Here is a 12,957-nt window from a genome sequence, read left to right on the forward strand (position 1 = left end):
AAAATAATGCAAACAAAACCGTCCTTGATAAATACACTGATGAAAGATGAAGCATTCTCTGAAGGACAACCCAGGCACAGACAACAAACGCTGTCCATGACTAAATTTGACTGCAAATCAGACAAGTCTTTGAAGTAAAAGAGGGCACTACTAAATTCTGACTTTAGTAAAGTGAAAATAACCAACCCAMTCACCTCCCCTGTTAATTTTAAGAYGGAGTTTGATTACAGAAWCAGAYTATTTGTTCTGTTGAAGGAYACAACTTCACCTTGAATATMCTTTAATTTCATTTCCTAATTTTCAGTGAAGGCCAGCCCCAGGTGATAAATGCTCAGATATTCTCTTATCCTGGACAAGTTTGACAGTGGATAAACATGATTTGGAAATGGAAAGTTTCAGTTTTATTAGACCTGTTTTTTTCTGTTTCATGTAACAAAAAGCAGACCATTGACAATAAAAACATGACTCTAAACTTGATTTTCCTTTGAGTATTGGTGAAGGACCAATCCTCACCCAGGCTGGTCCCCAAAACATCTGTAATACCGCCACACAGCTGCTAGCAGAAGGGACRGACCACACATAAGCAACTTCTGCTCTGGGAAAATTAATCTCATTACATGTTTTGATTAACATGGCAATGAAAGCAATTTATTGCTTCGTTTAGAGAGATAAATCATGTTTAACACAAATAAACARAAATTTAAAGACACCAATTCCTGCCCTCCTTACAAGCAAAATTACTCTAAGTTAATAGATATTTTAGTGTGATTCATTTTCCTACAGCAAACCAGCTGGCTGGGTACATACAGGCTCTGCCAGATCATTTTCTGAATCTCACATGTGCATGGGCACACACACAGCACTGCWCCAGCAGCCTCTTTCTCCTCTTCCTGCCCCCCAAAAATGCAAAAGCAGTGGAAGACCATGGAGTGCTATAGGTATAGCAAGAAATGTCACTGAGCTTTGGAAGCTCTTCCATGCAGCACCAGTTCATAACTCCTCATAAATCTTAGACTAGTCCCACATTAACAAAGTACCAGGAGGCTTTAACTGAAAAATGGAGCAACTAGAAAGGTTTTTAAGATGCGWAAGTTTACTGAGTATCAATTATGAATGTCATCAAAGCACCATGAAAAGCTATAAAAATGTGACAGAAAACCATTTTCCCCCTCCCCCATTTGGAGCAGAGATAATAAAAAGTCCTGAAAAAAGGAGGGTCTTTATGCCAAGATCACKAAGGCATTTACTCCCATGAGCATTTATCACTGCAATCCTAATCACAAATTCCTTGCTGTCCAAGCTGTGTAATGCAAAGAGCAGGCAAGCTACCTTACACCCAAGGGGGTTTTATTTTAGAAGCAGTAGACTCAGTATAAAAAGCACCAAGATGAGCTTTTTATTTTTCTAACTACAGCATTTCATAAACAATGGGAAAATGTAGTTTTTGAAGGTTTCTGCACTGACCCTTAYTTGCCTCTTGGAGCCACTGAACATTAGTGACATCTTTCTATTAAAAAAAAAGTGTAAAGCAGGTCTTMAAGTGAGTTTTAATAACCACAGTTCAGCAGCACCTGCAGGTGCCCTGAGGGAAACCAAAGGTCATCTGCCCTACAGAACAAAATCCTCCCTGGAAGGCAGTACTACAGCAGCAGCAGTCTGTCCATGYTACACCATGTTAGAACTGAATATACATCTTCACTTTCTGCAGGATACGAGTAAAATTAGACAAATAAATAGGATTTCAAGAGAAATCTCTCAATTTGGTAAGTACTTATTCTAACGAGCAAAAGCCTATTAAAACCATTCCTACAAGAAGTCGCTCAAACCAGTCACACCTAGGCAGAGGCCTGAAATCTGTTATGCAATACAAATCACTGGAAGGCCTCTCTTGACTCATTAAATCTCAAACCTATCTCTCCAAGAGGTTCAAATTTAAATGAAAGCTTAGCCTTGGCAAATCCCATCAGATTGTCAAATATGGATTTTATGTAGGAACCCCATCTGTTTGCGCAGCTACATGAATATGCAACGTGACTGTTGCTGCAACACTTGCATTCACATTGTGGAAMATTTACAAGTAAGCAGTTCCCAAGTACAATTAAATCAGGAACAAAGTTCTGAAAACACAGGCAGTAAATTGCTGCCCACAAAGAGGAGCTTCAAGGCTCCAAGTTTGCTTTTCTCTTCCCCTCACGTGCTGAGATGATGAAACTTTCCAGCTGAGGTGTGCTATCCTTTGCACTTCCACGAAGGCTTGTTAATGTTGCCAGCTGGACAAGGTGCACTGCTCCCTGGAGCACAGGGCTGGGAGTGTGTGTGACACCTCTGTGCACTGATGCTCTGTGCCATGTGACCCAGYGAGTGCCCATAATGCTGGGCAAATTAATTACCAGCTTCCAGGTAAGGGCAGCTGCCAGCTGCAGGCCATGGGGCTGGGTGAGCTGTTCAGCAGGGCCAAACCTGCCTGCAGACCACACACACAACCCAGAGCTAGCTGCCATCAGTTTAACACATTCTTCAATACACATCTGTCCAAATTCATGCAGCTGCTCAGTTGATCCAGCAAACATTCAGCTCATACCTCAAGTTTTTAATTGTGCAGAGCATAAGCTCTGAGTAAAGATGGGTTTAGGTCAAGTTCTCCATCCAGTGGAAGGTGACCACAACCCCACTTTCCACAGCACTGCCAACTGTGTGTTGGCAAAGTCAAAATTGCTGCACAGTAAAAAGAACCAACTCCACAGCACATTTAGGACATTGAGAGAGACTGTCCAACTGACAGCCCAAAATGACTGATTTGGCTGTAACTGAGCAAAAGAAACCCTACAACCAGTTGCGAACATTTACAAGCACGCTCTATATTCAAGTAGAAAGTGACTGCCAAACCTAAATTAATTCTGGGTTTAYGGATGCCAGACAGTTCTCTTGGAAAGCATCACCAGGATTTTAACTTTACACATTTAGCTGTGATAAATTCTTGGTTATTGGTAAAAATAATAAAAAAAGCCTCTCATCACTAGRTAAATGCTTCATCTCAACAAGCAAATATCCACAGCATCAGATTTCTATTATTAAAACCTACTTTGTTACTTTTGAGAGGTTTGGGAATTTGTTTTTTTGTATGTATTGACAAAAGGTCAGAAATTCATGTAACAGAAGCTACCTCAAACCACCAGGCAAGCAAAGTTCCTTTCTACCAAATACAACCAGCTTAAACCAAAAATTGCACAAACTTCTCTGTAATAGCTTGCTCACCAGARAATGATTATCTATCATTCTCTAGCCTGAAAAGCCTAATTAGAAAAAACAAATATATGCTGTAGAACCATTTACGCTTCTCAATTTTGACAAAGAAGCCCTGGATTAGGAAAAAAACTCAATCAGGAATAAGACACACTTGCAAATTTGCAAAAGTTGCCACTCCCTGGCTTTTCTGACAGCTACTGCTTCTATCCAGTGGCATCTAAAACCATCATATTCAAGAGAAAGCAAATAACCCCTCAGTACAGCAGAATACATCCAGCAGCTTCTGATCAGATTCCACAGAAATTAACACTGCTGCAAACCCTAAAAGCGAGTTCCCTGATTCAAACAGCCAAAACWCAAAAGAATTTCAGAACAAGCTGACAACAATCTAGAAAATGACATTGGGTAACAGCACAACTGTTGCCCTGGAAGAAAATACCAACCCCATGTCACACAAATTCTCMACCCTCCCTGATACCATGCACAAGACATTTCTTATAATACAAGGATTAAACAGATGAGGAATTTGCACAAACATGCACTCCAAGATATACACAGAGCTCAATACATCCAAGGAATAAACAGACAGATTGGATTCCTATGCCTCTCCACAACACAGCAGATGTTTCTTCAAATTCAAAGCACAATTATTTTTAATAAAGATTTATTAAAGAGTCACTGTTAAGTTAGGGTTTTGTTCTCTAGTACCCTTTTTCAAAGCACAGAGGAAGTTATATTTCTCACATAATCTTCCAAAAATACCCCCCAATATCCTTTCAAAGCACTTGACAAGTGTGCAAAATATATATATATATATATATATATATATATATACATATATATATATATATATGAAGAAGGAAGCTGGACGTATCAAACACCCTGGCCCACATTTCTCAGGAGGTCAAATGAAGGACAGAGACACGAAAAACACTATTTTGGCAGTACATACAGTTGCAAAGCAGAATATTTCACTGACTTTTACTTCAGTCTCTTAGATGAGACATTCCCAAATTACATGAAAAAATAAAATTATGAAAAAAAAAAAAGATAAATTCAAACCCCAAACCAGATGGTGGAATCATAGAAGTGTGAATAAACACAGCAGAGATGACTTCGCATACCCCTAATCACAACCTGAGAACGTGCATAAATGTTTAGCATTTGGATCAATACATGCCTACATACAGTAGCATTTTCACATTCCACTGTTATTTTAGTTAGGTTTTGAAATTGGATTTCTGGGGGTTTGTTCTGCACCTCATCTCAGTCCTTCCAAGAACAAGTCTATTTCTGCCTGGCTGTGACTGAGGTCAGATGCAGGTCACAAATACCTGAGCTGGCCTGTGGTTTCCCATAAAACAATGTTTCCTATGCATGATATTATGTGCMAATAGAACCAATCTTCAATAAATGCAAAGTGGTGACCACTGTGTTCATTTCCTTCTTGTAGTATTTGACCCAAATCTTTCATTCAGAAGTACCATTTGAACACAGCAAAACATCCCCTCAGAGCAGGAGGAACAGAACACATCCATATTTCACTAATATGATGTGGAAGCTCAGTAAAGATATTCTGTTTGTATTTTCCCCTGCATCAGAGTTCTACCTTTCCTCCCAACAGAAGCAATCCTGCCAGCGGAGCTGTTCAGATGTGCAGCTGACACTTCAGTTTGCAGGAAGAGAACACACAAAACAGGATCATGTATCAGTGCCAAAATGTGTAACTTCTGACAGAAAATGGTTGGAGAGCAGTAGACAAGCCCCCAAGAAGCCCCTCTTTTATACATTTCCCTCCCCTCCTCTCCCCTCATGAGCCTGCTGAAACTGAGCTGACAGATGATACAAACACCTTTTTACTCTCCACTGTCTAARAGAAATTCCAGTCACAATGGGGAGAGAAAATAACTCCTTTGCAAAAAAACCCAGAAGTGACATTATTGAAATCATAGAGCATTTGTTATGAATAATTTAACTATGAACTGCCAGGACATTTCATTTCAAATCTAGTTTCAACTGTTAGAATAAATGACTACAAACCAACACTCATCACAAAGGTTCAAAGTTCTTATTCTCACTGGTATTTGAAAATATAAGGTTTTTACTAACACCAAAACAGAATAAAAGCTAAAACCAAAACAAAACAAAAAGCTCCAAACCTTCACAAAACAGAGCACCTAACCAAAAACAGCTTTTGAGCTTGGTTTTTAATAACCCTCTTCTCTCTTTACTAGCCTGAGCTGTCYGAATGGAGTCAATTTGAACAGAACCAGTAGCCTGCTAAATTACCGTAATTTGCAACTGAAACAAATACTTGCAGATAAACATTCAAATGCACGTGTTGTGTTACTACCATGTCAAACTGAAAATGCTACGATTTAGCTGAACACAAACATTGAGCAAACGGTAGAAAAGGACAACTGCAGGTTAGCAGGGGAGCTCTCTTACATACAAGGGAAAAATAGTTTTAAAAAATTCTTAATGACAGGTCCTTAACCAGAGAAACGAGCCTACAGCAAGACATGGAACAAACCCACTAAAATCCCAAGCTTAAATCTTGTCCTCAGAAAGACAGAATCTGCCTGACTGAGGACTAAATGCCCTGAAGGTTAGTCCYGTCTGTGTGGGAGTAACGTCACGTGTACGTAAGAACAGAAATTAGCATTAAAAATACATGTGTTGCAATAAACTGGCACAGGTAAATGTGTGCTTCTGAGATTAACATCCTGAGCTAGATTAGAAAGAATTATTTTCTCCTCTTATGGAGYACTGGAAGCCTTATTAGAGCTTGTCTTCCTGTACAACATCTGGCATGAACTGTACACAAGCTACCTGACTAAAGGAAATGTTAGTCTAGTGACGCATCAAAAACGTTTATCTCTGTGTCACGAAAAGCTGTGCTAAAAAACACTACCTATATATGCTTCCTATTTCATTCATCTCCCTAATGTATTTTAAATCACTTTAGGGATCATGAGGTACCCTATTTGGAGAGCTTCAGGCACTGAAACGCTCTTCCCACAGCCCAGTTACTCAATAGTGCACAAAATGCTGTTCCCAAAGGGTGGGGTTTGCAGCCTCCGCACCCATCGGAGCTGGCTGCGGGTGAGTGCCATGGCTCCAGTCCCCTCTGGCTGTGCACCTGCAGTCAGGAGCTCACAGGRAATAAGGATACTAGAGATCCTGAAAAATACTCAGGACATTTCCTAAGAAGGAAGATAAAAAACCACTGACACCTCCAAAGCTTGAAGSTAATGGAATGGYTGGGCCCTGAATGCTCRCAAGAGCTTTTCACAGAGCAGCAAYAACCTCCAGCTGACTCTCACATTACTGCTGCACAGTATTATGATCACATATGATCATAAACAAAGAGCTCATGGTTCTGCTGCAGCAACCCAAGTGCTGGCAGAGGTGTGCCCAGGCTTTTTACAAAAGMTCCCTAGAAAATAAAAGGGATTGGAATATCATCCTCCTCACATGGATACCATCAAATTCCACCAAAGGCAATGGGCTTCTGGCCACCAGAAATTGTCAGTAGGAGTTACTGGCAACAGGTACACCCAATGAAAAATCTATCAGTAATTTACATTTTCAAGCATAATCAGAAACTCTTACCTAACTCTTTTTTTGTTTAGACAGAAAATGAGGGCTAAACCTGATAAGAAAATGGATCTGTTTGCATGAAATCAATTTGGATCAAAGCTAGAAGACTCTCAGAAAATAAGATAAAAGATGTATGGATAATGGCAAAAAGAAAAAGATGATCTGCTCATTATCAGGTATTTGGAACAGACAAGGGAAAAGTGAAGTCACCTCAAAGACATTCACTTTTATCTGCATGACTTTCTACACATGAAAAACAAGACAGACAAGCCACAGACCTTACTGAATAGTAAGAAAATCCCTAAGACTTCATTAAATGAAACATTCAGAACCCAGAACCAGCAAACACAARTTTTTCACTTCATTTTTGGTTTTCTGTTCACTGCTGCACTTAATTTTTGAGGGGTAACACACCTTTTTTACCATCAGCAGCATAATCAACTTGTGCAAGAACATAATCTATTGATACRAAAGTAGCTGTTGATATTCTACTATCAGTTCAGTGCTCCAGCTGACTTAGAAAACACCAAGTCAAAAATCAGAACCCTGAAGAGCAGCTTAACCATATTTGAAGAGAATACATGTCATTGTAACAAGCAAAAGCATTTTTGCCATACTGAAATAGATTCAAATTGCAAATATTTATTATTTCTACTACTAAAAWCAGAAAATCATAGAACTGGAATTGTATAAATAATGGACCATGGCCTTGAAAGCACCAAGGTTACTTCTGCAAGAACAGGAGGCACAGCTTCCTCTCCCCTCCAAATTGCAGCCAAAGCCCACGCTTTTGCACACAGCCAATTAAGCTGAAATTGCTCTGTAGTTATACATGGAAACTGATGGGAACACACCTTCACTGGCATTAGCGGGTTACCAGATCAGATTTTAAAATACCAGTAAAGTAAGATTTTGGATAAATCTAAAGAACATTTATGGCTGAGATGGACAGGGCAAGAAATGACAAYTACTACTCTGACTGGGCTGGAAAAACTTAAATAACTTCTAATTTCAAAACCASTTTAAGGAAGTTCCATTCAGTCTTGAGAGTCTTGACTCCTCCATATCATACACTGAAATTAYTCTTGTCCAATGAAGAAAGCAAGAAGGCCCAAATTTGATAATTTATTTAGAAGACTGCAAGGGAACCAAGCACTAAACAAGGGACACATTTCCAAGCCGGGAGGGGACATTTCCTCCTAACTCTGCTCATAGATGAACCTGACCCAGTGATTTACACTGGAATGGGTATTTCAGTAAGCCTGACACACAGAAGTGAACTTCCTTATACTGCTGCTTCCTCATACAACAGTTCAGATGGAGTAGAACAAAATTTAGAATTTAGATGAAAAAGCAGCACCTCAGTTATAAGCTGCATCCCCATCATCAGCCAGGACAAAATATCACAGTTTGAGGCTTTTTCATRCTTAGGTTTTTTGCACCACAAGTGYTGTTCAAGTGCACCTTTCTGCAATTAAAAAATTGCCTCAGAAGAATCTAAAGATTGCTCCAAGAAGCTTGCACTTCAGCAACTGCTTAGTGATTTCTAAGTGCTAAAACCCAAAACAGCCTCCAGAAAACCAACCAAGCAAATAAAATCCTCCAATTATTTTTAGGATGTCTGAAAWCAGAGATGGAAAGGCATTCCCTGCATTCATGGACACACCACAGGTGTTCTGATACAAAGGGGTATGCACAGCTCAGCTTTTAAGTGTAACCCCTTTCCTTATGGTTTGAATCTATAGAAAAATGTGTGTGCAATTTGCCTCATTCCATTTTATGAGCCAAATTATCCCAAATGTGCWTCCACTCCTTAGCAAAGCACATCAAAGACCAACTTGGTCCAGCAAGAATAAAGTACAAATATTACAGTTCRAAATATAGTGCAATCCAAATGATGAGTAATTACAAAGACCCCGTTTTTCCTCATTTAGCTTGGCATTCCAGGATTTATCCAATCACACACATAACCCATGCACCCTGGTAACCTGGCTACTGGCATGTAGTTCAGCACCTGTTACCAATAACCTGACAATGACCTTGTTATGGCTTCTCACATTGAAAATTACTCAGATCTATGAAATCACACAGTGTGGTGCTTTATTTTAAGAATCAAAATTCAACAGATTACATTAGTATGCTAACAAATCTGTTCAAAGCAAACTTGTGAAAATATTTTATCTCAAGTATTATAAATTGCTTTACCTACCTTCAAGTCCATAACTGTAAAAAAAAATTTCTAAGTTTAAGTAACCTTCAAAAATAAAGGAACTCATCTCACAGTGAGAGTGAGAATACTAAAACTCATCAAAAAGTAAATTTTCACACTACTTTCACCAACTGCAAGTAAAAATTGTTGAAAGATCTTYATCAGGGAACAGCATGTTATCAGAACTTGCCGTAAGGTCCCACGCAATGTTTTATGTTTAAATTTAATGACTTCAAGCTGCCGTTTACCTGCAGTGATTCCCTGGGGCCAGAGGCAAAGCAAACCACAAACACGTTTTACACTCTGACACTGTTTACTTATTCACTGTCATGTTCTTTATGAATTCGTATAAAAACACAGTTAACGTTTAGGGCTAGCGATCCCTAATCCCTGACATCCGAACACGAGCACTCCAACTGGGAATTAACGAGCMATTGACACGGCACCACTAAGACTCCCTTTCCACAACAACAGCCCACACCACGGGTATATTTACCTACAATGTATCATAACAACCCGTCCACTGCTGCTGACAAGCTGCTGGAAACACATATCACAGGCAAGGCAGACACAAGCTGTGCAGCAGCGTTGTAACAGAAACATTCCTCATCAGTTCATCAGAGTGACTTTCTTCACAATGGTTAGTTCAAAAAACAGTTTTCTTCCTTATCATAATCTTCTTCTCACAAAAAAGTTTAATATGAGGCACAAGTACACTTTTCCTCATTCATAGTCAAATAGGCYTTAAGGGTAATATTTAAATGCAATGGGAAATTTAGTGAAGCTATAACATAAAAAAAAAATCTGTAATGAAAACTTATTACAGACCAACCTCCCACCAAACAAACCAAAACAAAAAAAAGAAAAAAAGAAACAAGGAAAAAAAAAAAAGAAAAAAGCTTGCAAGTTGATACTCAAATTATTTAGATACAAAAATTAAGAGACTGCCTGACGTTAGATTGTAGTTTTTGAACATCTTTTCTTGAAATGCTTTATAGCAACCTCAAGACTTCCATGTAGTCAACCCATGAAATATTTAATATAGAAAAAAAAGGCATCAAGGGAAAAAAAACCAATCAAACCAAGGAAACAATAATTACAATTGTACTAAAAAATCTGTTAAAACATTCAGCTATTTTTATCATTTCCTAATGCTTAGCACATGAACACAAGAAACAGGGAGGTGGCACCATAAACACCAGGTTAAAATATACCCACCCCTAGCTGAAAGCTTTTTGGTGTTGATGATTTTGGCAGCATACTCTTGTCCTGTGGTGATTTTCATACACCTCCTCACAACGGAGAACGCCCCTCTGGAAACCAAGAACCGGGCAAAGTGTCAGTCCAACTGAAACACTCCACTGCCATTACCAGCTAACAGGCTGCACAGAGGGGTGTGATGTCGGCAAAAATAAAAAAAAACCAAGGGATTTTCTGATTTTCTGACAGTGACGGTCAGCATTGATTTTATTCAGCTGAACAGTGAACTCTGCAGGGTAGAAGCCGTGTGACCAATCCCGCTAGCTGGGGCGGAGGGCGGGCGGGTTTCACTGTCTCCATGCCGGCACACSGCGGGGGGACACAGGGCGGCGGTGGCCGTGTCCCYGTGTCCCCCTCGGCGGTGACACCGGGGGGGTGACACCCAACATGGCGCTCAGGGCTGCGCCACCCGCCCCGCCGCTGGGGGGCGCTCGCCGCGCTCCGAGACCCCTCACGAACCGAGACCCCCACCCCGCGACAACCTGGGCTAATAATAACAATAATTAATCAGTAATAATAAGCAGCGGCATGGGGGGCTGAGGGCAGCTCCGACCACCCGCCCAGAGCCCCTCGCCGCCCCGGGGCTGAATGGTTGGAGCCCGGGCACTCCCCCGGGGCTGTAGGCAGCGCTAAGGGGGCCCCGGGCGCGGCTCCCCCCAGGGCTCACGCACCGACCCCGCAGCCTGCAGCCCCCGGTGCCTCCAATCCCCGTTTCACCCCCCGGTTGTGTCCTTACTTCCCGAGCTCCTCGAAGAGCTGGTACTCGTCGGTGAAGCGAGTGCAGGGAGTCGAAGCCATCATGAGGACGGGCGGCCGCCGGTGACTCCGGCGGCCGTGGACGGCGAAGCGGGGACGGCGGAGGGGTTGTGAGGCGAGGCGAGGTGAGGCGAGGCTCCGCGCCGGCTTCTTCTCCTCCTCCTCCTCTTCCCCGCCACCGCCTCCTCTGGTGACGGCGTTGCCTCCGCGCCCTCCTCCGGTCTTCCCTCTCCCCTCCCCTCACCCTTTAGGGAAGCAAACAAACAAATACTTAAATAAATAAATAAGTAAATAAATAAATAAACACGTTTCCCCCCAGCTCCTTCACACCCGCCAGGGAAACAGTGGCAGCAAAAGGGAAAGGAAAACCGGGGCAGGGGGCGCGGCGCTTCTCCCCTCCCTCTCCCCCCGACCTCAGCGCTTCAGCCCGTCCGCCGGTGCCGTGCCTCCCCCTAGCGACCCCGACCCGCGGCTCCTTGCCGTCGGGGAAGCGCGTGACACAGACGAGAGACTCACTCTGGCGGTCGGGGAACGGGGAGAAGCTGCGCTCCGTCCCCCCAGGCGCAGACACCGACCTTCCCCCGGGCGCTGCCCCGGGACGGCGGCGGGAGGCGCCCTCAGGGAAGCGGATGCACCTGCGCGCGCCCCCCCTCACGCCCCGCTCCTCAGTGCCCGCCTGTGACGTCACGCCTCGCCCGAGCGCGAGGGAGGGCGCGCGGTGGCGGCGGGGAGCGCGAGAGAGGGCGCGCGGTGGCGGCGGGAAGCGCGTAGCGCGTGCGGACGCGCTCGCGGGCAAGAGGCCGTGACGTCGCAGGGGCCCCCAGCGCGTGCGGGGAGGGAGGGGAGCGGAAAGGGGACACACAGACACACACACACACACACACACACACACACACACACACACACACACCACACACACACACACACACACACACACACACACACACACACACGCACACACACGCACTGGGCACTCGTGACGTAACAGCGGCTCCGGCCGCGCGCGGGGATGGGGGGGACACACCCCGGGCACCTCGTGACGTCATGGCGGCCCCAGCCGCGTGCGGGGGAGGGGGGGGGCACACACCGCGCGTGCGCCGGGTCGCGACCGTCACCGCGGCCGCGGGGCAGCTGTCACCGTCACCGTCACCGGGAAGGGACCCCGAGCACACCGAGCCCCGCASCGCCGGGACGCGCAACAGCCCCCTGGTGTCACCCCGGGACTGATCCCACACATGGAATAACGCCGTGTCTGCTGCCAGAGCTCCGGGAAGGGCTGGGCGCACGTGKGAAATGTCACAGCAAACAGCTGTCTCGGTCTTTTCCACAGGACCACAGAATATCCTGAGCCGGAAGGAACCCGCAGGGATTATCAAAGTCCAGCTCCTGGCCCCGCACAGGACAGCCCCCGAAATTCCACCCTGTGCCTGAGAGCGTTGTCCAAAYGCTCCTTGWGCTCTGGCAGCCTTGGGGCTGTGACTACTTGAACGCGGAATGGGGGTCACCAGRCCACCTGAAGGGCATTTAATCCTTKTGGATAAACCTGAACTGCTTTTGTTCCTTTCTGATCAACTAAGTAGTGGTGAGCCGAGTGAAGAGCTAAATCCACACCTGCACAGCGCTTTAAGCAGCAGCTTGGGTACARGCAGAGCTCCACTACCAAAAGGCAGCCTGGACCATCTCCATTCTCATTTTGGTGAGAAGACACATACACAAAATACACCCACRAAGGGCTTTTACAATAAACCTTTGGAGTTTCCAGAATCAGCATCCAGAGCTGTGGCATCATAGGAAGAGTTAAAACCTGTCAACCCTTCCCAAAAGGAACATGACTGTACAACAGGAATGCCAGAGCCTACGTAYGAAGGTAGTTTTCCTCTGGG

The 12,957-nt window shown here is 43.9% G+C and overlaps 1 protein-coding gene across 3 annotated transcripts in view; it reads right to left on the reverse strand.

The window, feature by feature from the left end:
• The window catches only part of CAMK2D (calcium/calmodulin dependent protein kinase II delta), a 118,647-nt gene extending 106,900 nt beyond the window's left edge, over nucleotides 1-11,747 (reverse strand). Inside the window, exons 1-3 of one of the 3 annotated variants that reach the window (XM_057379502.1) lie at nucleotides 11,591-11,747; nucleotides 11,055-11,319; nucleotides 10,277-10,371 (exon numbers count right to left, since the gene is read on the reverse strand). In XM_057379502.1, the coding sequence (XP_057235485.1) occupies nucleotides 10,277-10,371; nucleotides 11,055-11,119 (160 nt within the window). In that variant the 5' untranslated portion in view covers nucleotides 11,120-11,319; nucleotides 11,591-11,747. The remainder of the gene's footprint in view (nucleotides 1-10,276; nucleotides 10,372-11,054; nucleotides 11,320-11,590) is intronic. The other 2 variants (XM_057379504.1, XM_057379503.1) reach the window with 2 other exon arrangements.
• Between the last annotated feature and the right edge of the window lie 1,210 nt (nucleotides 11,748-12,957).

This window comes from Malurus melanocephalus, unplaced genomic scaffold, assembly GCF_030028575.1.
Source record: "Malurus melanocephalus ecotype Western Australia unplaced genomic scaffold, MMel_1.1 scaffold_410, whole genome shotgun sequence".
NCBI lineage: Eukaryota > Metazoa > Chordata > Aves > Passeriformes > Maluridae > Malurus > Malurus melanocephalus.